A 26677-nucleotide genomic window follows, 5' to 3' on the forward strand; every position below is an offset into this window, starting at 1 on the left:
CAGGGAGAAGATGCAAACTTTGCACATAAGCACAGAGTCAAGCCAGGTAAATTTCTCATTACTGTGAGGTGACAACAATACCTAATAAACCAGTGTGAGGGCCTTCAACAGCATTGTGACATTTCGTCTTTCTTCCAAAACAAATCACGATCGGTGTCAAACACTTACAAAGTGAAGGTCTCATTGTATTTGGGAGCCCAGCTGTTGTTCTTCGACTTGGTGGCGTACTTTCTCTTCTTGTCGCTGAGATGAGGACCGATGATGTAGACCTCCACAAATGGTCTGAATATTCCTTGCGTCTGCCACCTCAGGTCATTGGCAGCCACCACTGACAGCGGCGGAGAGAGAAGGGAAGACAGTGAGAAGGTGTGGGTGATTGTGAGAAAGAGATTCATGTGGAGAAAATGTGTGAAAATGTGGAGACGTGAGACATTCAGTGCAGAGAAAATTCAGAACAAGAAATTCTGGTTTTCTCTGAGGCCTTATATTCAGCTCCTGAAAGCAGAATTGGGTTGTTATAACTTTTCAGAGTTAAATTTGAGGAGAAATGCTTTGAAACTGGGGCCCTGTTATATCAGCACGGCACTGCCAACAGATTAATTCAGCCACTGACATTGGAACAGTTTTTAAAGTTATTATAAACTATTTAAACTCCCACTCATATTTTTCTTTTTTTGAAGTCTTTATCACCTGAACGTATTGATTGACTGGCCTTTAGGTGGCTTAGGAGAAAAGAATCAGCAAATCATGACAGCATGCTGGAGATAATTTTGAGTAAATAACAAGTTAATTCGTTATGAATGTGTGCAGCTCCCGTAGTACTATATCTTGTCATGTAGACATTTGTTGCTGCAGATACAAAAAGTACATCTGTTCTAATCAAATATAAGATATTGTACTGGAGTGTGAAACACTGGGTATTAATTTATTAATGATAAAACTACCAAGGTAATAGAAAGAGTAAAATATACATTTTTTGGCACCTCTTCCCATTATTTCTGAAATAAATGAAAATAGGAAGATTTTCTTAATTCATCAAGTGGGTTCTAATATCCTGAACTTGCTTCGAGTCTCCCTTAACTCTGCTTCACATAGAGGAACATAAACCAATAACATCTCCATTAATGTTTTTCAATGATCCTCTGTGCAATGATAAGAAACCTAAATATATTTATTATCCCTCTTCCAAAAATGAAACCAAAATTGCTTTCCTGTTACCTTTGACGGTTACTTTGTGCTCCCCGGTGTTTGGATGAGTGAAAACCTCCACGTGGATGGACACTTCTCCCACGGCGTCATCCACACCGGAGCCTGACAGAGCAAAACGAGAAGTGGGAAGGCTGTTATTACCCTTGAATCAGAAGACGTGAGGTTTTTGCGCTCCAATCACAGACCAAGCATTAACAGAAGTCACTGTTCCCTCTATTTAAAACTCTCCTCTCATTGAAAACAAAGTTATAGACCAATTTCATCTCAATTCAGAAAAACAAACATTGAAATGAACTTAGTCATAACCTTTGAGAGTTTAGATTAATTGCTTACTACATGCACACTTCTTTTGACAAAACCAAAGTATAAAAGGACGAGTCAAAATAAAGCGCAGTGATCTGTTTGTGCATATGTTGTGGTCTGGAAGTGAACAATTAGACAAAGCAGCTATGAGTGGGCGTCAGTACTGAAACATCTGCTACACGATCACTCTCAGAGGAGCAGAGCAGCTGTAATATATTTGCAGATATATGCACTTAAATAGGCAAAGCAATTCCAACAACTCTACACCGACAGCGAAAAGTGTATTACTGACCTGAATGGAGCACATTATTCTATTCAGTAATGATTTGTACATTATGATTAATCTGCGAACAGGCTCCTTTGTAAACCTTCAGCAGCCGAAGGGTAGTAATTTGGATACAGCAAAGATGGTAATTGTGCCCACTCATAAATGCAGGGTGTCCGTTCAGATGCAGGGTGGTTAGTAAGAGGCAGAGAAGAAAACAGGAGAGATGCTGGAGGAGTAGGTCAACCAACAGAGTGGATCCCCCCCACGACAAAGATCAGGTCAGGACATGCTCTGATGGATCTGGACAGGTGGAGACATCCATTTCTTGGTAAAAACGTTTACCCAAGCATGGTAAGAGGAGGGACAAGAAGAGGGAGGATCATATGCAGAGAGAGAGAGAGCGAGACAGACAGAAATAGAGAGAGAAGCGGATTAGCTTCTCAGATCTGAGTGAAGGATGGTACAACTGCAGTAAAACCAGCTCCCTGAGCAAATCGGTGCAACTTTTAAACTCCACATTTACATATCCATTTATTTCCTTGAGAATTGCTGTTCTCTGTTATTATCCGTCCTCCTGACAACTTGTGAAGGTATTTAATGTTACACTGTTAGAAAAGCATTTTGAGGAAAATCTATGTGCAAGGTTTTTATGCACAAACTGAAAATAAGACTTGAAAGACTCAATTTCACGTTTATAAAATAATAATGTGGCCAAAAAATGAAGGTAAACACCAGAGACCCGAGAGATGGTTCAGTTCCAGCAGTGAGACAGTAAACTGCACAATGTTGTTCTCCACTGAATCAGAGGTTGTAGCTGCTGTGACTGCTTCAATATACAAAAACTAAATTGTCCTTCACATCATCGAGGGATGCTGCTGGTGCTTCAAGAAAATAACTGACTGAACGAAACCAAAAATTCAATCAAAATCTTTTTTTTTTAAGCAATACTGTACAGACAGACAGTTTGGTAAAGAAGAAGCACCTCAGTGGCCCTCCAGGATCAGGACCAGACACTGAAGGCGTACTCTTCTTGAAAGCCATTGCAGAGAGATACTTCAATCTCTAGTTCAATGTTTGGTTGGATAAAAATAAATACTGCAGTTTTTGTGCATTTATGACACCTTTGAACTCAACAACAAATAAGACTGTTTGAATAGCTAATGTTGGTTAAATATGATAAACATGTGAATGCAGCTCAGACCACAGACATTTCAATGAATGCAACAAAGAATGTAATGCTAATCTAAACCTGAGTCTCCACACAGCAGCTCGTGGTGGTTTGTGTAAAGAGGAAAACTCCTACAGGTAGTTTAAAAAAATCAAGCTGTTGATGAAGTCTCAGTTATGTGACCAGTAGCCACATGAAATTACCTGCAACTAACACCGCACACAGCATTGTTGTTGAAGTGCAGGAGAGTTACACTGCAAACAGTTCAGCAGCACCATTCCTCTCTTTTTTTATATTTAATTCTCTAATGTTGAAAAAAATGCTAGTATGAGCGCAAAGTGAACTGGACCAGAATGTTTTTTTTGTTGTTGTTGTAACTTTTGTATGGATCAGGGAAACGCAGCACATGCCTGAGGAAGAATGTAATCAAAACCTCCCTGGATGGCTTCAATGTGGCTGTGGCTCTTGTCTGAGGGGGACAGCGGAAGCATTTTTCCTCTTTGTGGTTTTTATGCTGCATGTGAACAAGTGGTTTGTATTCACACACAAGGCCAGAACGATACGGCGACAGATGGACATTAATTTTCAATGTTTTAATTAGTGTCTTCACTCTTGTCAACGGTATCATTGTGGCGGTGACCAGCAGTGTGTGTGTGTGTGTGTGTGTGTGTGTGTGTGTGTGTGTGTGTGTGTGTGTGTGTGTGTGTGTGTGTGTGCGTGCGTGTGTGTGACCAGCCACCCACTAAACAAGGTGTCTGTGGGAGTTAGACGGCAGAGTGTTCCTGGCATGCTGCTCTCTGCATCTCAGGGGAGCATTATGGGATTGTTGGTCTCACTGCCAGCAGGACCAAAGAGAGCAGCAGTCATCCATCTGGCCTTGTCTACTGTGTGGAGGATGTCCATAAAAGATGAAAAAGAAACTTTGCTGGCTGGCAAGCGGGAAGATGCTGCCAAGAAAATGCTGCCTTTTATTCCTCAACAACAACAGCAATTAAAGGTGCACATTTGGTGCACATTTCCCAAATCTTTTCAATAAAAGATGTTAAATGTCAGTACTGAGGCATGTTAGAATTATTACATAATCTGTTGATGATTGGAGATGAATGCAATTGTTGTGGGTGTATATGGGGACTGTTTTCATGTAAAACAGCTGGACTAAACTCAAAGGAATGTAAATACACTTTTCTTTCCATAGATTTCCATGGATTGACGCTAGTGCTGCAGATTTCTTGAAAAAGTGCAGTGTACAAGTTCTTATAGCCTTTTAGATAACTATTCCTTTCAATTGCTGGCAGGTATTCGAAGTTAAATTGATGTTGTTTTGTTTTTCTGTCAGATGGTATTGAGAAGCTCATGTTGTAAACATGTGACACGCTGCTGAATCTTGTCTGGAATTCGACTGTCATAGCTGTAAATGCCCCCCTTAAATCCAGACATCATAAGCAGCTAAAGACGTTCAGTTATGAGAACTATAAGAAATCCAGATTAGGAATAAAAATAAACTACGGGACTTCATTGACATCAGATCAAAGCTGAATGGAACGAGATAATGATAAAGAGGATGTATGCTATACGATAATAGAGAGTAGAAAACAAACAAATTGGGAAATTTATCACACTTACGGTATTTGTGTTGCACTTGTCAACCATATCTCTAAAATAGTAACAGTCATGCCTGTACAACCTATGTTTAGAAGCATCTTGTTTCCCTGTACACTTACTAACGACTTTCTCATTTCAGTTTGAAGTTGCTCACAGCCTGCAGTGGCAGCAAAACAGTGGCCAAAGTCCTCTTTCAGCAGCAACTGAGTTCATGAGAATGATTTCCACAGAGCCTCCTTCATTCATCCTGCTGTAATCATCCGCTGTAATGTGGTCGGAGAAACTATTTACAGAAGTTCACTGGACAGGGATATAATTATCTTCCCAGAGTGAGTCAAGGACATCCACAGCTGGCGGTTATTCTAAAGGCACACAGATTCGTTTCATGGTGTTCGTAAAACAACTGTCATTGTATTAACAACTCTAACTATCTATAAAATGAAATCACAGCAAGAAAATTTAATGCAAATGTCATTCAAATGAGAACATGTGCTGCACGTCTATCAAGCCAACATGAAATTATTGGTCTGAGTGTTTGAATTCTTCTCTTTGAAGTATGAGCATCTATTATCCTAAAAACTGAAAGTCAAAATTCGAAAAGTCAAAGTTCAAATTCTTTCTGATTGTTATATATACATATCCCAACTGACATCAAAAATCTAAATAAAATGTTTAGACTCTAAAATTCAGGCCACTAACCGAAAGTAAAAGTCATATGCAGGGTCTCTCACATGTGTCACTCAAACTTTAAACCTGTCCGGGAAATTCATCCAATGCTTTCCCTGCAAAACAGTACCAGTGTCATCACAGCTGTGTCAACCCCATCTTGAACTGTCTTAATTCAGAAGTACATGAACTGAGCGATTTACACATCAGCTGGGTGACAAAATGATTATCGGGCCCCCGAGCATGTGTGGAAACTGTCAAATGTCTCATGACTTTTTAAAGTCATTCTTCATTTGTGCATTCCTACACAATAATATGTGTTAAAATTTGTAATTTTATGTATTAAACACTTTACAAATCTCTCGTATCATGTGAACATTGAGCCAAAAAGTCAAACAACATGCATTGAAATTCCTTGTGAATACCGGCCCAAATCTAGGTGACAGTTTGTGCAGAAGTCTCACGACACTCTGTGGGATTCCACATGGAAATTGTTCAAACTTTGTGTATTTTTGCATTTAGAACAAGCTTTACATAAGTTACAAAGGAATTGTTCAGTCTACTTACTGTCTTTTGTGATTCAGATCCCAGCCAAAATTTCATATTTCAGCTCATTCTTTAATTGTTAATTGTTTACCCCACTTCTCTCTCAGACTGACATCTTTAGACGAGAACACAACACAATCTAGTATTTACTGGCTGCATTTCAGATTCTGTCTTCCTGAAAAATGAATCAGATTCATCCGTCCATCTGAGGCGGCTGTCAGTGTGCTGGAACGTGTGCAGCGCCACATGGAAGAGCTGTACACAAACACTGAGTTAGCTGGATGCTATCTGAAGGCTCCATGTGAGACGGTGTCAGATCTTTTCATCACTAATCCAAAGCGACAGAAATCAGACCACCTGACCTCAGGGACCCTTTCTGATTGGCTCAATCTGTGGCGAGAGGATGAGTTGAGCAAGCATGCTTCCTCATCATTGCTCCAGGCCAAGCTGCACAGTGTGTGGGAGATGTGTGTCAGCTTGTGTGTGTGCGGCTGCGTGTGTTTGTGTGAGATGATAGATAAGACAGAACCCTCCCAGACAAAAGGAGCCAATAGCCTTCATAATATTCCCTCTGCTACTCATCAGTGTGTTTGATTGTGAGCACAGTGGGAGGGGCAGTGACACTGGGGATGTTCTCTGCGTTTGTTCTGCACTGGAAACACACAACATACCGAGCTTCAGCTTCTACAACCTTAAGGACATCCTCACTCAGTCACATTGCTCGACTCGGTCACCCCCTCGCACACGTGGACACACACACACACACACACACACACAGACACACACACACACACACACACACGGCCCCTCTGGCCTCTCTCGGTGACATCATGCTGCATCAGAGTTTTTCCGCACTTCAATGCATTTCTATTCTTTTCGTCTGATGTCCGCACATCATGCTTTAGTGTCTGCTCATACATACTGACCATGGTGTATGTATTCAGCGCAGTTCTGTAAATACAGACATCAGTGTGTGCGTTTCATGCATGAATGCATAAAGTCAGTGTTCTCATTGTTGTGGCGACCATGTACATGTCTGCAAAAAAAAAAAAAAAAAAAAATGCAGAGAGTGGGAGAGGAAGTATGTTCAGTCTGTGCATTGCATTTGTCTGCTGGAATGAATCTGAGCAGGCAGGGGGGTTTCAGGATGCACATGGGAGTGGGGTGAGGGGTGGAAGGTGTAGGGAGCTGGGCTTTTGGTTTGGAGGCTTCCTCGAAGTCCTGGATGTCTCAGACTTTGAGCTTGAGTGCCACATACCCTTTTCTGGGTAAACATCCTCACTAGTGGTGAATCTCACCCCCTTCCCGCCGAACACTGGCAGGGGCAGGGAGTAGACAGAGAAAGGAGAGACACGTAGAAATATGAGGTTTGAATTTAGAAATTACAGAGTAGAAAAACAGACCAACAAAGGACGAGCATTTTTCCTGCAGTTGGGGGAAACTAGGAAATTTCCTTTTCTTTTGATCTGCCAGGCACAGATGGCCTTGCAGTATGCAAAGCTTAGGCAGGACTACCTCTGTTAAATATATCCAGATACGTTAAGCTGCTTAGCATTTCATCACACTAAATATTTAACAAACATCCCCTGAAAGGCCATGCTCACTGATGATATGTCAACATCGCCTTCTATAAACATGATGAGAAATACCAGGCTATCTGATGGCGAGCGTGGCGAGAGAGCAACAGAACCCAAGAGGTGGGGAAAACAAGGGAGTGGGTGTTTATTTTTTCATTGCAATTTGCTGTCAGATCATGTAAAGAATAAGTGTCCATGTCCTCTGGAGGCTGGCTAGCTACCAGGAGATTCAGCATTTCAGCGCACCAGGAAAAAAAACCCAAAAAAACATGTCATGCAGCCACAGTCTCGACTTCATGCTCTACAAATCATGTGAGACGCTTTCAGGATATGGAGCTTAGCAATTGGAAAACCCTTAAAAAAATCAGAGCAGTAGGAGACACTGGCTACTCCAAAGGTAAGAAAGAGTAAACAACTGCTGTCCAAAATAAAAGAGGAGGCTACATTTACTGTTAGCAAATTAAGCTAGTGCACACTAAGGAGTTGAGAGCGAGTGGCGGTACCTTGTGCATTCTGTGACTGGACAAAGGTCTTGATGAGTTTATCTGTGGCCTGCGTGTAGAGGGACAGGGCATAGTGCAGAGACTGGAGGTCCGGACTCTTCTCCAAGAAAGTCTTCTTCAAACCCACACCACCGGCATGGAAATATTGCTGATGGTATGCAAAGAGGCACGCACATGCACACACACACACACATACCAAGAAATATCTGTTTACCAACATCTCGCTACGGCACTTCGTTGAAGAAAGAAAGCAGCAAACGATTGAACACAGCAGAAGTTTTATCTGGCAGTCAGCGTCTGAGATGTTTTGATGTGGGATTTCCTGGGAGCCTCTTTATTCTTCTGAGATTAGAGTTATTTAAACCTTCATGCACTCACGCTGAGCTTCAATGATCACACTTCAGAGAAACTGATTATTCATTACAGATAAAAGTGGAAACTATTATGAAATCACATTTTATTATTATTTCCAAGCAAGCAAAGTTAGACACTTATAGATTTTCAGGTTTTTCATTATGAAATCATTACTCTGAGAAATTCAGTTCTGTTCTATGTTGCAATGATGGGCATCTTCACAGTTATTATGTTGGAAGGTGACAGAAAAAAGACAGACAGACAGATGTTTGTCAGGTGCAGCATTAAAATGCCAGTACAACATTACTACCCTTTCTATGATTTATCTCATAGTTTTTCTCTCTATTGGAGAAACTCAAATCATTGAATATACTAATATCCAAAAAGAGATTTAATTAAAAATGCATTATTGTGTTCAGTCTTGGGCATGTTAAAGGCCCAGCATAGCTTTCGACATTGAATTAGTAAGGTGCTACACAGGCACTAACATTGTCTTGCTGGAAAGAGGCTCCATGATTTGAGGGTTTGAATTAATCTTATTTTACCTTATTCTTTCATATGAGTGTTTCTAAATGGTACAAAATACACCAGATATTGAAACAAGAAAATCAAGAGATCATCTCACAAAAGTGTTTGCAGGGTTATATAATGAAGCCAATATTAAGGTCGTTTCCTTGTCAGAAGCTAACTTTTGTCCTCAGGCTGTGCAAATGTCTTCAGAAAAAAGACAAGCTACTGTATTGTAACATAACATTATGTCAAGGCTTTAACTGAGCAGTAAATGTTGTTGTGCAGTATTATTTTTGCTCTACTAACTCCTCAGCACCTCGCCAGAAAAAAACACGACATCCATCTTCAGTCTGTCGCTTGCTGGTAAGTATTTCAAAGAGGTGACAATCACTTGGTTTGATAATTTTATAATGCAATTCTGTAGAAAGAAAAGTCTCATTCATATTTCTTTAAAATCTCAGGATTTAAAGCAGAACTATGCAACAAGCAAAATCTCCTGTAAATCTCTGACATTTAATATGAACATAAGAGAGGAATTCTACCTTGATGGTGTCCAGAGCGAGCTCGATCACAGCGCACTGCTTGGGTGTTAGTGCTTTGGCCTCCTCACGAACCATATGCTCCTGAATACAAGAGACGGAAGAGCGAAAAACAGTCAATAATTTTTTAAAAAATGTTACTTATATGTTCATAGGCTCATTCACAAGCAATGGCGTGAGGTCCCAAATATGACTGTAAAATCACGGTGTACCTTCAGCTTGGACAACTGTCCGAGTTCCTTGGCCGCATTAAAGATGAGCTGAGTTCCCTGCAAATTGCAAGAAAGAAAGAAAGAAAGAAAGAAAGGGTAGCCATAGATAACAGAAGCAAGAGAAAGAACAGAAGAGAAGAGGGGGAAGTAGCGTTATTATCATGACATTTCGTGGAGCAGTCAACGGCTCAGTGTCACACAAAGGACAGTGACGTGTCTGACACACACATCCATAAACAGTCACTCTAAGCTGTTTCAAAGGTGTCAAGGTACTTTTCCTGCTAGTGCCGACACTGCACTTATCTGATTTTTTTATCATTCAACATTACATACTGCTGTGCGTGCGCACACACGCACGCACGCACACACGCACGCACATACGCACACATAGAGACGTCTCAGTACAAAAAGAAGGGAATGTGGCTCAGCTTGCAGTGTAGGCAAGGAGAAAGTATACATGTTCACATACTCAAGAACACACACACACACACACACACACACACACACACACACACACACACACACACACACACGCACGCACACAAACAGGTAGTGGTTATACAGTTGCACAGATATGTGTTTGCTAATTTTGGGACATCCAGCCTAATGCAGCCCTCTGGTTCGAGAGTATCCCACTGAGGCTCCTGACAGCACCTTCAAATCTCATCAGCGATCACAGCCTCAGACATAAAGTGTGGTTTTAGTTTGGGATGCACCGATACCACCTTTTTTTTTCAAGTAACAATACGAGTACTAACTTTTAGCTACTTGGCGATACTGAGGATCAATGCGAGTATTGATGCCATGAAGTGGAATTCATACTCTACAATGAAAGTGATGTGTGAAGGTTAGGCCTCTGCTTCAACGCTACATGTACTTCCAACAGGCTCCAGTACGCACAGAGCTGTGTGTAACGTCTATTTACTGACTGAGGGGTTGAACTTTCTGTGTATCGCCACATGCTCCAGATGGCTGTTAATGAGTGTATCGCTCAGATCTTAATCATGTGCAGCGTGTAACATCGCTGGTATGAGAGCCCCGAAACTCTTTAGCATGTAGCATAGCTCAGCGCTACTGAATCCATGGAGCATTTAAACTAATAACTATAGTTTACAGTCTGCCTTACATTGTTTTATTCTCATTAATAATAAAGAATCTCCAAACACAGACGTTGCTCATACTCTCCTATGCACCGGTGACGTTGCTGATTCATGACATTAACGTAACACTTGCATCAGAGATCCGTGCAATATCAAATGCGATACCTGATAGTGGTGCTGGTGCATTCCTAGTTTTACTGTGTCGTTTTGTGTGGCGACAGTGACATATAATTTTAATAGTTGTACAAACCCACACGCAAAAAAAAAAAAAAAAATTAAAAAACCTTACATGGACCAAGTTTCAGTGATAAATGTATTATAGAAACATTTAAAAGTCTGTATTGTTTTTGGCTTTAATGTTTTATTTGGGCATTTCTAATTGGACATGATGCAGTGATCATCAAGTCACCCTCCAATTTTATACTATGGTTAATTCTAAAAAAAAGAGGTAGATGTATGATTACTTTGCCAGGTTTATTCACTCTTCAAGGACACACTCGCTGCTAAAGCAATGCAAAGAAAAGCACAGAACATCACTGGTTCATAGCACTGAATGGAGACCATATAATTTGATGGTGATAGGTTTTTCTCTGTGTTGTAGCAACAGCCAATCACGGAACACAAAGTACAGTAGTTTTTTTTTTTTTTTTTATATATAATAAAAAAAAACTGGGAATGTGTTTTGTGCTGTGTTTAAAAATGATATGTCTGCATGTACATGACCTGTGGTGAAGCAAGAGGAGCAGACATCTGTGTAGGGATTTTCACACAAATAAACAGCACTATATAGAGTGCGGCGTGAGAACAAAAGTGAAAAAAGAGAAAATAAATCAGTATGTAACCCGGTTTGGATTTTTAGTTCATGTAATCCAAAATGTGCATTAAATAATTTAAAAATGTAGTTAAAAGTCTATGGGTTGAAAGAGTTAAAATTTATTGATGTGATGAAGTGATGAAGTTAATTTGTTTTGAAAAAAAAAGAGATGATTTTGGTTACTGTTTTCAATGAAAAATGTCATTTAAAATGTTCATGTTTGTGTAAAAATATATTTAAAACTGTTTGTAAAAATGACCACTGAATGTCCATGATTATGTTTTGTTTTTATTATTTTATTGATTAATTTAACGAGTTGAGAGGTGAGATGGGTGGAGTCAGGAAGTGAAACAGGAAGAGAAGGGAGAGGAGGACACGAGGCGAGGACGGCCTGGAGATGCGTGGCCGTGGAAGGGGAAGAAAAGTCGGTAAAACACCGAACTTGTGAGCTTTCTGTAGATGTCCGCCGAGAAACAACACGTTACTCGCACCCGGATGTTTATGGGGAATAAGAGTGGTTGTTCCTGAGTCGGGAGGACCGTGTGAAGACTCTACGTGCTGGCAGCTACGGGCCAGTCAGAACGAGGGGCTCGGCGCGACTGGTTGGACTCATGGAGGTTCGCCTGCTCGGCGGATCGTTAAGTGTGTTGTCCTGCCTTTCCAGCTGTGAACCGTGAGTCTACGGGCGACGAGGACTGCCATTAGTTTCTGCACACAGTATCACACCGAGGACGTTCCTCCCTCGTTGTGTTTGGAGCCGCGCTGCAGCGCGGAAGGACGCCATCTTGACTGTAAGTCGATCTTTTTTCTTTTTTTCTGCATCGCGCTGAAGCGCAATCCAGCCGTGTTTTTATTTTTTTCGGCTGCAACGCACTCAAGTTTTTCTTCAGGCCTGCAACGTGAGTTAATTGACTGGGTACCCACATTTCAGAGTGGTTGGTTTTGATTTCAATATAAAGGACAGTAGATTTATTTCTTTGATTTGGAAACTGAAAGTGATTTGTGTGTGGTCATTGAACTCTGTTTGGTTGGAGTGATTCCTTCATGGAAATAACTGAGAAAAGAGACATTTAAGTGTTTGAAAACATTTAATTTGGGGCAAATTGTATTTTGTTTGACTTTTATTTTTCTAACATTTCTCATTTGAGTAAATAGTTGACAGTTCAACTATCGTGTCATTATTGTGTGAAAAGGTGTTATTTGGCTGTACATTCATATTTGGGGAAATTTAAGTGTATCTGAAAGAGTATCAATTAACCATAGGATACAAGAAGAACATTTATTTCAAAGAACTCGGGAGCGCACTCCACTATTTGGTCAAATCACCTAGGGGGCGCTACATAAAATGGGGGCTCGTCCGGGATCCTGTTAATTAATGCTCTTTTTCAAGTAAGAAAACTCAATAATTTGAGTAATTTCAGTTTCACATCAGCCTTTTTCTTAATCAGGTGAAGGAATTTTGTTTGACAGAGTCATGGAGAAAATAAGTGATTACTCTGAGCTTGTGTCAGAGCTGAAGGGGTGGTGCCGTGGCGAAGATGTATCTGAGGCTCATGCGGTCATGGTACTCATTCCCGATGAAGTAAATGTCAGTGCAATCGAAGATACCATGCACACGGTAAAGAGTTTGGGGCGTGTGCGTGTGAGAGGCCGGACTTTTAGCATGCGGCACAACAGCTACCTGGTGTTGTGTGAGTGCAGGGAAGTTGTGCAAAGAGAACATGTCCCTTTTGAAGTGTTTGCCACTGAGGGTGGAAAGGCATGGACTCTTGTCATAGCAGAGGAAGGTCCGGTTAACAGTGAACCAGATTTCAGCCAGAAGGTTACTGAGTTGCTACAAGCAGAGGGTAAAACCATGTCTGACCTGCGCACATTGTTTGGCACTGAAGAGGCTGCTGCTAACCCAACAGAGTCTTTCATGCGAGCAATGACAGATTTTCTTAACCAAACGTCAAAGCCTCCAAGTGACAGCAGTTATCGCCGCCTACGGGTTTTTTCTGGATCGTTGCCTACTCCGGCTGGAGAAGAGTCTTTTGATCACTGGTTGGGGCAGGCAAAGCTCATGATAGAGGAGTGTGATTGTGCTCCCAAAGAGAAAAGGCGGAGACTGATGGAGAGCCTGAGAGGTTTGGCTCTGGAAATTGTTAAAGCAGCCCGTGCCAGTGATCCTGATGTCAGCCCTGAGAACTGCTTAGAGGCACTTGAACATGCTTTTGGAACTGCGGAGTCGGGGGATGATTTGTATTTTGCTTTTCGTTTGCTGCGACAACAAACTGGTGAGAAGCTCTCTGACTTCCTTAGACGGCTAGAACAGTCGCTGTGCAGGGTTGTGAAGAGGGGTGGTCTTCCTCCAGGTGGTGCAGACAGAGCTCGGCTGGAGCAGTTATTGCGTGGTGCGGTGTCCTCTGACTTCATGTTGCTCAGCCTTCGTCTGAGAGAGCGAAAAGAGAAGCCTCCTACTTTTCTCCAGCTCCTGAAAGAAATTCGCGAGGAGGAAGAATATGAGGCATCCAGGAAAAAAATCAACCCAGTTGTGCAGAGTGCATACGTTAAGCCAGATAATGTTACCCAGACTGACTTTCAGAGTTTGAAATCAGAGATAAAAGAGCTCAAGTCTTTGCTTGCTGCTGCAGTGTCCAAGCCAGCTCATGTCCAGCAGGATGGCACTGAGAAACCTCCCCCTAAGGCACTGTCTGGTGAACGCTGTCCTGACAGTGAAATGACAGTTTTAAAAAAAGAAGTGAAGCGCCTGCAACAAAAAGTCACTCAGAAAGTGACTGAACCTCAAGCGACTGTTGCTGCTGTTGATGTTTCAAAGCCGGTGGCGAGCTCTCCCCAGAGATCATCCAAAGGCTCGGATGAGCATTTTTGTTATCGATGTGGGGAAAATGGCCACTATGCAAGTAAATGCCAAAACCCAGAAAACCAGGCTAAGGTCATTAAGAGACTGATCCAAGCTCTGAAGTTGTCAAAGAGCAGCCAGCCATCTGTTTCTACCACTGTTAATGTTGTTAACGGAGATGTGAAGCAAAGCGCTGCTGAAGTGCACCATGATTCCTGCATCCCTGATGGTTTGGTGGGGCCACCTAGTTTGGCACCAATGAAGATCAATGGGCAGCCCTGTACTGCTTTGTTAGACAGTGGCTCACAGGTGACAATCATTTTTGAACCTTGGTATCAGGAACACTTGTCTGATGTCCCTATTCAGCCCGTGTCTTGCCTGGCCCTGTGGGGTTTGAGTGAAACAAATGTTAGCTATCCCTATCGTGGATATGTGGTGGTCGACATGGAATTTCCAGCTGAGATGATAGGAACCAGCCAGGTTGTGACTGTCCTTGCTCTGATATGTCCCAGTCCCAGAGGTGATGATAGGGCATCTGTCATTGTGGGCACAAATGCCAGCTATGTCAGACGTTTGGTGAAGCAGTGTCAAAACAATGGAGTTGATGTTGAGCGAGCACTCGGCCTCCGCGTTAGTGTTGTGACAGAGGAACCGGCGCTGGCGAGTGTTGCTGTGCCAGCTTATCAGGATGATGGGGTTGGTTGCATAAGATGGCTGGGTCCAGGCCCGGTGAGCCTACCACCAGATGGCGATGCACACCTTGTGTGCAAGGTTGAATTAAAGAAGCCTGTTGAACAAGAGATCCTGATGATTGATGCATCACCAGTGGCAGCCTTACCTGCTGGTGTGTTTCTTCATCCCATGGTTGTGCCCAGTGGGGCATTGGATGTCAATAATGTTCGAGTGTTGGTCAAAAATGAGTGTAGCACAGGAATGTCGATACCTGTGGGGACCGTGATTGGACACATGTATCAGGTTGACTCAGTCACTACCATTCCCCCAAAAGAGACTGTTTCCTCCAAGTTTGATACAAGCCTGATTAACTTTGGAGACACTCCACTCTCTGAACAGTGGAAAAACCGATTGAGACAGAAAATTGCCCAGAAGTCCCATGTTTTCTCGCTGCACGAGTGGGACATGGGATTGGCAAAAGACGTGGAACACAGAATCCGTCTTTCTGATCCTCGACCTTTTCGTGAGCGGTCACGACGGCTGGCCCCTGCTGACATCGAAGATGTGCGAAAGCATCTACAAGAGTTGCTGCAGGCTGGCATAATTACTGACTCTCGAAGTCCCTATGCGTCACCAATAGTCGTCGTTAGGAAGAAAAACGGGGCTATCAGGATGTGCATAGATTACAGACTGTTGAACAGCCGTACCATTCCCGACCAGTACACGACACCATGCATCGAGGATGCGCTGAACGCACTTTCAGGGAGTCAGTGGTTTTCGGTTCTAGACCTTCGGTCGGGCTATTACCAGATTGCCATGTCCGAAGAGGACAAAGAGAAAACGGCATTTATATGCCCATTAGGATTCTTCCAGTTTGAACGAATGCCACAGGGCATTACAGGAGCTCCAGCAACCTTTCAGAGGTTGATGGAGAAGGCTGTAGGTGACATGAACCTCTTGCAAGTACTGGTGTATCTCGATGATCTAATCGTGTTCGGAAAAACACTTGAAGAGCATGAAGAGCGATTACTCAAGGTTCTAGATCGTCTTGGAGAGGTTGGGTTGAAACTTTCTGTGGACAAGTGTCAGATCTGTTTGCCCAAAGTGAAATACCTGGGTCACATCGTGTCTGCAGAAGGTGTGGCCCCTGACCCCGACAAAATCGAGGCCGTCACTACATGGCCAAAGCCAACAAACCTGAAGACGCTGCAATCCTTCCTTGGATTTTGCGGTTATTACCGGCGTTTCATACAAAACTATTCAGCCATTGTTCGACCGTTGACTGAGCTCACCAAGGGCTATGCTCCTACTCAGAAGAGTAAGAAACATGCTCGAGACTCAACTCAAGTCTACCTGAAAGAATCTGAGCCGTTTGGGGCGAGATGGGACAAATCCTGTACGGATGCGTTTCACCAGATTATTCACTGTCTGACACATGCACCTGTATTAGCGTTTGCTGACCCTCAGAAGCCGTACATTCTGCACGTCGACGCCAGCCTAAAGGGTCTCGGTGCGGTGTTATATCAAGAACACCCCGAGGGCCTGAGGCCTGTAGCTTTTGCAAGTCGGAAGCTGAGCTCATCAGAACGAAACTACCCCATACACCAACTGGAATTCTTGTCTCTCAAATGGGCAGTGGTGGACAAGTTTCACGAGTACTTGTATGGGGCAAGATTCACAGTACGTACCGATAACAACCCGCTTACATACGTGCTGTCTACAGCCAAGCTGAACGCGGTAGGGCATCGCTGGCTTGCTGCATTATCAACGTATGAGTTTGACGTCCAGTATCGCCCAGGTCGCCAGAACATTGATGCTGACTTGTTGTCAAGGAACATGCCAGAGGTTGAGGATGAGGATGGTTGGGTGACTGTACCTTTGTCTGGGGTTAAGACGATCTGCAAACGAGTCCGTGCGTCAGAAGTCCCTGGGGGTTCACCAGCTTATGTCGCTCAGCTTGGAGCATCTTCGCATTGTGTTCCTGACATATATGCTTTCCCACAACATTTGGAGTTGAAGTCGTTGGAACTGATGTCTAAACAAGACCTTAAGAGGGCTCAGGCCAATGATGAGGCCATTGGACCAGCCATCCAAGCCATTAAGAATGGTTGTTGGCCGGAAGATGGGAACATCAGTTCAGAGTTGTTGAGACTGAAGAGGGAAACTGGGAAGCTGTCCCTGAAAGATGGACTGTTGTATCGGTACAGTAAAAGATCATCAGGAGAAGAGGTCAGTCAACTCGTCCTGCCAAGGGAGTTCCGAGAGATGGTTATGCAGGCCATGCATGATGACCTAGGACATCTTGGGCAGGAGAGAACCCTTGACCTGCTTCGGGACCGATTCTTTTGGCCTAAAATGTCTTTTGATGTGGAAGAGTACATCAGGAATTGTGGAGAGTGTGTTTCTCACAAGACACCTGTAAAGAGATCTGCTCCATTGCACCAGATAGTAAGCCAAGGGCCTATGGACTTAGTGTGCATGGATTTTCTTTCCATGGAGCCTGACTCTAAGGGCATCAGCAATGTCTTAGTAGTCACAGATCATTTTACGAGATACGCACAGGCTTTCCCAACAAAAAGTCAAAAAGCTCATGTTGTGGCAAAGATCCTGACAGAGAAGTATTTTGTACATTATGGACTGCCTTCCAGGATCCATTCGGATCAGGGAAGAGATTTCGAGAGCCGTTTGATCCGAGAGCTGTTAACCTTGATGGGAATACGCAAGTCGCGAACAACACCGTACCATCCCCAAGGGGATCCGCAGCCGGAGCGGTTTAACCGAACTTTGATTTCCATGCTCGGTATACTTGGCCGAGAGAAGAAGCGCACTTGGAGCCAACATGTGGCTTACTTGGTCCATGCGTACAATAGCACAAAGAGTGATGCCACAGGGTACTCTCCGTACCATCTGATGTTTGGTCGGGAGGCGAGGCTTCCTGTTGACTTGTGTTTCGGAACTTCCCCAGATGGCATAGAGGATGCCTGCCACACCCGCTATGTCACCAAGCTCAAAACAGATCTGAAGCAGGCCTACAAGCTAGCTTCTGAAGCTGCAGATAAAAGACATCAGAGAAACAAAAGGTTGTATGACCAGCGCGTTACCTTTCAGTCTTTGGAGATCGGCGACCGCGTTCTGCTTCGAAATTTGGGGTTGAGAGGCAAGCACAAGCTGGAAAGTAAGTGGAGTCACGAGCCCTACATTATTGTTGAAAAGATGCCAAACCTACCTGTGTTTAAGATCAAACGGGAGGATGGGGTCTCAGGGACGAAAACCATTCATAGGGATCATCTTCTCCCTATTGGGCAGTTTGTGAGAATGCCACTTACTAAGCCGGTTGAAAAGCCACCTGTCAAGCCCAGAACCCGAGCAGATTCTCGCCATAGAGACTTAATACCAGAGACTCCAGAGTTGGAAGAGTTTTCTGATTCCTCCTCTGAGTGGGGAAATTATGTACCTCCACGTGTCACATATGTACCTTTGATTCATGAAATGAAGGATCATCGCTCCTTCCATGATCCTGAACCAGAACATGACAGTGACCTTGAAGTCGGATCTGATAATGAGAATGGTCCAGAATCTGACCTCGATGATCCCATAGCTGAACCTGAGCATGATGATGAAAGGGAGGAGGGTAATGAAGGAGAGCCCTCTGAGGTTAGTTCTGATCACGAACCAGATGTTGAAGTCCAAAGAGAGGAGGTGAAGATTAGATCTGAGCCAAGACCGAAGAGACAAGTGAAGCCGGTGATAAGACTCACCTATGATGAGCCTGGTAGAGCCAGAGATCAACCTCTGACCATTGTGCACCGGGGTATAGTCATCAAAATAGGAAAACATTAGGAGCATTTAGTTCTTGCACCCTTAAGACTCCTTAGTTTGGTTTGATGGAGCCTGGTGAGGACACACAGACTTTCAAAGGGGGGAGGGTGTAACCCGGTTTGGATTTTTAGTTCATGTAATCCAAAATGTGCATTAAATAATTTAAAAATGTAGTTAAAAGTCTATGGGTTGAAAGAGTTAAAATTTATTGATGTGATGAAGTGATGAAGTTAATTTGTTTTGAAAAAAAAAGAGATGATTTTGGTTACTGTTTTCAATGAAAAATGTCATTTAAAATGTTCATGTTTGTGTAAAAATATATTTAAAACTGTTTGTAAAAATGACCACTGAATGTCCATGATTATGTTTTGTTTTTATTATTTTATTGATTAATTTAACGAGTTGAGAGGTGAGATGGGTGGAGTCAGGAAGTGAAACAGGAAGAGAAGGGAGAGGAGGACACGAGGCGAGGACGGCCTGGAGATGCGTGGCCGTGGAAGGGGAAGAAAAGTCGGTAAAACACCGAACTTGTGAGCTTTCTGTAGATGTCCGCCGAGAAACAACACGTTACTCGCACCCGGATGTTTATGGGGAATAAGAGTGGTTGTTCCTGAGTCGGGAGGACCGTGTGAAGACTCTACGTGCTGGCAGCTACGGGCCAGTCAGAACGAGGGGCTCGGCGCGACTGGTTGGACTCATGGAGGTTCGCCTGCTCGGCGGATCGTTAAGTGTGTTGTCCTGCCTTTCCAGCTGTGAACCGTGAGTCTACGGGCGACGAGGACTGCCATTAGTTTCTGCACACAGTATCACACCGAGGACGTTCCTCCCTCGTTGTGTTTGGAGCCGCGCTGCAGCGCGGAAGGACGCCATCTTGACTGTAAGTCGATCTTTTTTCTTTTTTTCTGCATCGCGCTGAAGCGCAATCCAGCCGTGTTTTTATTTTTTTCGGCTGCAACGCACTCAAGTTTTTCTTCAGGCCTGCAACGTGAGTTAATTGACTGGGTACCCACATTTCAGAGTGGTTGGTTTTGATTTCAATATAAAGGACAGTAGATTTATTTCTTTGATTTGGAAACTGAAAGTGATTTGTGTGTGGTCATTGAACTCTGTTTGGTTGGAGTGATTCCTTCATGGAAATAACTGAGAAAAGAGACATTTAAGTGTTTGAAAACATTTAATTTGGGGCAAATTGTATTTTGTTTGACTTTTATTTTTCTAACATTTCTCATTTGAGTAAATAGTTGACAGTTCAACTATCGTGTCATTATTGTGTGAAAAGGTGTTATTTGGCTGTACATTCATATTTGGGGAAATTTAAGTGTATCTGAAAGAGTATCAATTAACCATAGGATACAAGAAGAACATTTATTTCAAAGAACTCGGGAGCGCACTCCACTATTTGGTCAAATCACCTAGGGGGCGCTACAAGTATCTCCGCTGCTGTATTTGACTGAGGAGCTGAGGGAAAGAGACAGACACACGGAGAGAGGACATGGAGGAGAGAGACAAGACACATTGATCTAAAGGGGATTGAATCCTTACATCACTGTGAGAAGCACTCTTCAGCCTCCCCTGGAAAGAGAGCATGTGGTTAATACTTCAAGCCGTGGCCAGTCCCCGCTGTCTGACTTCTCTCTCATGAGCGAGATGAGAGCACGCAATAAAAATGCATTTGTTGTTTTGCAATGTCTTAATAAAACCACTTACGTATCATTGTCAAGCATGCCTTTTTTTAATAGTCGTATTTTATTTTTGTTTTTTAAGGGAAAAAAAAACCCGATAATGTTTTCGTCTTGAAACTGAAAAAAAAGTTAAAATCACTGGTCGGTGAAGTGGACGAGTAACGACATGACAGGACTAAATGGATGTGACAAAGATGTCTTAGAAATATGCAGGTGACATGTTTGCATTGACTAAATTGAGCTCAACTCAGTTTTGTTGATCCTCACGAATAGTTTATGACAGACTGCAGAGATCTGATACAAGCATTAGCTTACAAGCTCTTTAACCCTCCTGTGACCTAAAATGTTGACCCTGGTGATAAAAATGTACATTTTACGTGTAAAAAGCCATTATTAATTAATACCAGTTTTCAAAAGCCACTTTTCTTAATTTTAATTTTTGTAAATTTAACATTTCTTGTTTGCATATCATTACGTAAATTTAATCCTGCATAATCGGTTTCATGCTCCGGAAATGAATAAAAATTGTATGAGTCATTAGAGGAGGGTTAAAGTAAAGCGTTTCACAGGAAAGAGGAATATTTCACAGTGAATATCCAAATATAACAGGGCACATCAGCAATATTGGTCAAATAAAACATAACCTGCTACTCAATGTTGGTTAAGAAATTCAACATTTCTCCCTTTTCAAAAGTAATAAATTTAATATCATGCTCATGTCTGTCGATTACATGTGGAGCTTAAACCGAGACACCTCAAGCATGTAGATGAGTCCAGTTCTTTGGTTATTATCATCATAGGTAAACATTTCCCAGCACGTAAAACAAAACAAACTAACAAACAAAAAAGCAGGTAATCATACATTTATACAAAAGAGCAAATTTGTTTAGCAGGTTTGACTAAACATTTGTTTAAAAACATAAAGCAGTGTCTGAAAATTTAATATTTATCAAAATGCAACTTTAAAATATTCCCATCTGTGCATGTATGTAAATGGGATCTGATACATTTATCAGCGAGGCGCTGCTAGTTACAGATATTTTAAGTCTCTGGAGTCTGTTTCACCCCGTTTGAAGTTTTAATGCCAACAATGCTCCACCTCAGTATTTAGCAAACAGACATGAGCTCGTTACTCCTCTGAGAAACAAAATTAATTTCTTTTTTTTTTTTTTTTTAAATTGTCAAACTTCCTCCTAAATGAAAACTCACAACTAAATGAGAAATTCAGAACATTAAAGCTTCATGTGATAACTTCTGTTTAGGGGCCACTGTGGAAGCAGTGGAGCAGCTTTACGACTCCTTTAACATGTTTGTTGAAAAATCTGTGATTAAATTCCAACACGAACTTCACTGCTTTATATTTTAGACTCTTATGCCAGATTTTTGTGATCCCACATTGATTGGTAATGCTTTTCATTCATTTTGTTTACAGATGCCCTATAAATTAATGACTCATGCAAAACCGTACTGTCTTGAAAAACATACTATTGAGAACAACATAAAGGATAAAGATATTCTGAAAGGAAGGATATTGTTATTACTGCAAATAAAACAATTGGAGGTCAGATTTAACCACAGGGGAGCTATTCCATTGAGCTTTGAGGCTGTACGAGTGAGCATTTTCACACTGAACATTCAGTACAACTTGTTTGACCCAACCAGACAAAGTTTTGCAAAGAAACCACTGCATCAGGACTACTGATAATACCACCATTACAATAAATACTCATAGTCAAAGTAACAACAGGACATGAAACCAAACCGGGACAGACCAACAAGACAGGTCTGCAGAGACATACAGTGCTGTAAAATATACTGAGAGAAGACTGCAGTGTTGAAATAAATCAGATGCAAGCAACAAACCCACAGTAGGAGGTGGGAGGACACAGTTCAAACAGGTAGGAAAAGTGGGACGGGTAGGGAGAGTTGGGATAGAGGACCAGAGGGGCAGAGGATGGGCTGGAAGTGGGTCAGGACACCGGATACCAAGCCACCGGGGATCAGAGTCACCCCACCACAACCCCAGTCAAAAGGACACAATGCATGAGTCAACAAGGCAACACCAGGGAGCAAAAAAGGAGGAGTACCACTTCCCGTTGGAGGAGAGTGTTCAGGAAGAAGAGACAGCAGAAAAAAGGGGGGCACTGATTGGTGGAGATTGCTAAAAGGGGGTGGGACCTATCCAAACAAGTTAGGAATGCACCATGCTTCTGTCTTCTCAAACGAGAAGAGAAGAGAAGAGAAGAGAAGAGAATAGAAGAGAAGAGAAGAGAAGAGAAGAGAAGAGAAGAGAAGAGAAGAGAAGAGAAGAGAAGAGAAGATGTGACAGGTAAGAGAACTGAGGCAGACTATGAGATGAGGGGTCAGAAACAGGGGAAGATCGCAGCCACATATAGCAGAAAATCGACCACTGTGGACTGACAGACAGACAGACACGCAGGAGTGCTGTACTTACAATCATCTGTGGAGGGAGAGCGGTGGGAGCAGGATGTAATAGTAATCACAACAACAACAACCAGAGAAAAGGGTCAGTCAAGCGGCAAAGAGCCCCACATCAATCAAAAACACAAGTTTGGGCCCCGGGGCTGCAGGGACGTGGACAAATTGACACCTGTCTCAAGTCTGTCACGAGTCCAGGCCAACAACTGGACAGGCAGCCACCACTAAACTATATCACTGAAAGTTAATATGTCGCAAAGACAGTAGTTGAGTTTTTAGCAGCAGCTTAAAATAAATAAATGCTTTTCTTTTCTATATAGATTATTAAATATTTGGCAAAGAAATCCAAGTATAGCTTTTTTTTTGTACGTTACCTTCTTAGTTCCCCTTTAATGAACTCGATGGACTCAAATCGGTCAATATTGTGGCCAATCACCACAGATTATCACATCATTGCAAGTGATATGAGGCTCTTTAGTCAATAAGTAAACATAAATAACACATATATTAAAATAAAAAAAAATACAAAAAACAAAACAAGAAACAAAACAAAAAGTAGAAACATGAGGCTGCTTTCCAAAATGTATTTTTCATTTTGAAAGTGGGCCAGATCCTTTGGGCAAAGAAAAATCTGCCACTTTGCTGTGAGTTACTCAGAAATCATGAATCTCTCCGAATAATAGCTGGCTGACATACTGGAGAGCAGCCATGAGCTGGTGTTAGAATGATATGGTGCAATCCTTTTATTCTCAAGTCTTTTTTTTTCCTTCTTTAAGGGTTTCATCTTGATTGCTCGGATGAATGAAGGCACTGGGGGACAATGCTGAATATCTTGTGTATGGAGGTTGAAAGGAGGACTGAATGCCATGTAGATGTGATGCAAAAGCAGTTTGGTCTTTCTTTTTTTTTCATAAGGGCCATCGTAACTCTCAATGCATGCAAATTTTGTACTCATATTGACTTTCCAAGCACAGATTTGTGCATGTGTACATCTATATGTGTTGCATGCTTTGCACATTTGTTTTTTTCTGCTGTCTTACTTTATTACAGGGGTGACAATCACAACATATGAAAAGTTTATTGTTTGTAAAAGCATTTCTGGTGATTGTGAATTTCAAACATGTTCATAATAATCCACATTAAAACGTCAGATACAGTGTCATTCTTTCTTTTTTTTTTGTTTTTTGCCTAAATTAATGAGACTGTCTGTGCGTCAATGCGAGTGTGTGGCCTCACCGTTTGGTCTGTGAGCGGCGGCAGAACGATGGTCTTCTCCATGGTGTTCATCACCAGCTTCCACAGCTCCTTTAACACACGCTTCAGCACAGTCTTCTCACAGATCTTAGCAAACAATGTCAGACTGGCAGGAGGGGGAGACACAAGAGAGATAAATAGAATGAATGTTAAAGTGTAGAGGGAGGCAGACGCGATCAAAGGAAAAGAAAACATGAAAAAAAATGAAGGTAGAACAAAATATGTGTTTGTTGAAAGAAATCCTCTAAACCCTAAAATGCCACAGATAAGAGATATGTCACAGCTTTTTTTTTTTTTAACCTGATTCACTTAAACCTCAAATATGTTTTCTGTCAGTCTTACATGAAAGGGGCTCTTTCCAAAGAAAACAGACGAAAAAAGAAAAAAGAGAGACCAAGGTGCTTTCAGTGAGTGTTAATTACATTAAAAACATTATTTCAGGTACTGGTCTGAAGAGTTTGCCCTCTGGTTTGCAATCGTTTTGCAGGTCTTTTATTGAAAATATTGAGAGGCTTTGTTAGCAGTGTGGATCTACACTTGGATTCTGGTTTCACTCATGAAAATCATTTAAACAAGATAACCTAATGCTTCTTTACTCAGGTTTGACCATTTATACTTTAGTATAGCCAGATATTACCTAAGCCTTCACTTCACCTTGTTGAGATTAAAGAGCCCATATACTGCCAAATTAAGTATGCTTGAGGTTGTTTAAGTATACTAACAGAGTAATTTAGGTGATACCATACTGAAAAACTGTATTGTTTGGCTTAATTTTGCATTTCTTTATTTTCTTCACCTCTGACAAAAGTCTGGATTTGCTTTCTCTTCCTCGTTCCAACCACTGGACACTCCTACCACAATGCTACTAGCTTCCTTCCTGAGCCAATCAATATTTGTCATGACTTGCCATGTGAGAGGCTCGTCAACAAAGGTGCAGGTCTGGTCCATATTGGATATCGGTTATTGGCTGTGTTGCTCTGTCTTCATAGACTTTAAAAGGCAAATGAAAGATTGAAAACACAAACATGTAGAACTGATGGAATGGTTTGAAAAAAGACAGCAGCACAAACTTTATTTCTTTTTTTTTTTTTTTTTGGTGTACACTTTGAACTGTATTTTATCTATAAATAGGTAAACTGATCAGCCACGGCTGAAGGAAAAACCTATGTTCTTTGAAAACTGGGCATATGACTATATATAACCACATGAAGCTGTTAAAAGTCCTATATAAAAAAATCACAATAGACGCCTTTTTAAAAAACATTAATCACAAATCCCTACAAATCCTTGTAAAGAGATTTCAGAATCTCTTTAAGGGGCTGCCTGTTTGTCATTTTGGACTTTCACAGTTTCAAACTTTTTACTGCAGCAGCACTTGATGTGTATTGTACAATTAGATCATGAAGCAGCTGTGGGATGAGCAGGGTTTTTTTTTTTCAATCGATGATTTAAAAACAACAGCATGGTAGATACACAAATCACAAGCTTAGACACAGTATTCCTTCAATTCGTAGACATTTTGATAATTGTTAATTGCTCTTTCAGCGATTTATCCGTTGAACTTGTGCTCACTCATCTTTACGTTAAATCAAACTAACTTGAAAGCAAAGAACGTTTCCAGAAGTTTGGATTTAAGTCAGTATAATGGCAAAAGTCTTGCAGAGAATCAATTGAACCGGCAGACTGACTCACTTGCTGTCCAGGAACTCCATGATTGGCTGCAGGACGTTGTCGGCATCTTGGGCCACGCTGCTGGCATTTCCCACATTTGAGGTTCCCTTCACCTGAGCCAAGATGTCTCCCATCTGCTTCACATTCTCCTCAATATGAGGCTGGAAACTAACAAGAGGAAGGACGAAGGAGCTTTTGGTTAAATAATTCTGCACTGAGCAGTAAAGTTGTGACTGACGTGCAGGTTTGTGTGTGTTTCTACCTGACGGCAAAGACCCTGCTGAGATCATCCATAACGTTGTTGAGCTTAACCTGCAGGTCTTTCAGGATATCACTCGCCTCCACACACAGCTGAAATACAAGCATGAAAACACAGCTGCTCGTTAGATAATTCAGCGTCAAGCAGATAGGAAGGTAAAAAAAAAAAACGGATAGGCCACAACATTATGACCACTAACAGGTGAAGTGGACACTGCTGATTATCTCCTGTCGTTGGCTGTTTCAGTGGATGGAGTATACTGTGCAGCAACTGCAGATTTTGTCCTAAAAATTGATACAGTAGGAGCAGGAAAAATGTCCAAGTATATATTTCGAGTGACTTATAACAATCTATTTGTGATGGGACAGTGTGTAAGCAAAGTGCAGCTGATCCGACGAGTGGGTCAAGGAAGCAAAAGTGGTAAAACATGGAAGAGCAAGGCTCATTAATGCATGTGTTCCCTTGGAGAGCCTCCCTCTGTAGATGACACCTTGGTGCCACATACAGCAGAGCACACCTTCAGAGGTCGACTGGAATCAATCCAGAGATGAGTGTGGGTTGTTTCAGGAGCAATAAGCTACAAAACATCAGCTATGTGATCTAAATACTGTATTACAACTTATATTTGTATATTCATCACATCTTCTAAACACTAATTGGGGTATCTG

At 42.0% G+C, this 26677-nt stretch overlaps 1 protein-coding gene across 1 annotated transcript in view; it reads right to left on the reverse strand.

The window, feature by feature from the left end:
- The window catches only part of unc13a (unc-13 homolog A (C. elegans)), a 61042-nt gene that overhangs the window by 3433 nt on the left and 30932 nt on the right, over positions 1-26677 (reverse strand). Inside the window, exons 34-44 of the mRNA XM_030082503.1 lie at positions 26013-26101; positions 25772-25918; positions 24062-24185; positions 22842-22847; positions 20247-20276; positions 9458-9514; positions 9249-9329; positions 7843-7990; positions 7021-7077; positions 1219-1311; positions 169-328 (exon numbers count right to left, since the gene is read on the reverse strand). Of these exons, the coding sequence (XP_029938363.1) occupies positions 169-328; positions 1219-1311; positions 7021-7077; positions 7843-7990; positions 9249-9329; positions 9458-9514; positions 20247-20276; positions 22842-22847; positions 24062-24185; positions 25772-25918; positions 26013-26101 (992 nt within the window). The remainder of the gene's footprint in view (positions 1-168; positions 329-1218; positions 1312-7020; positions 7078-7842; positions 7991-9248; positions 9330-9457; positions 9515-20246; positions 20277-22841; positions 22848-24061; positions 24186-25771; positions 25919-26012; positions 26102-26677) is intronic.

Source organism: Salarias fasciatus, chromosome 23 (genome assembly GCF_902148845.1).
Source record: "Salarias fasciatus chromosome 23, fSalaFa1.1, whole genome shotgun sequence".
NCBI classification, from domain to species: Eukaryota; Metazoa; Chordata; class Actinopteri; order Blenniiformes; family Blenniidae; genus Salarias; species Salarias fasciatus.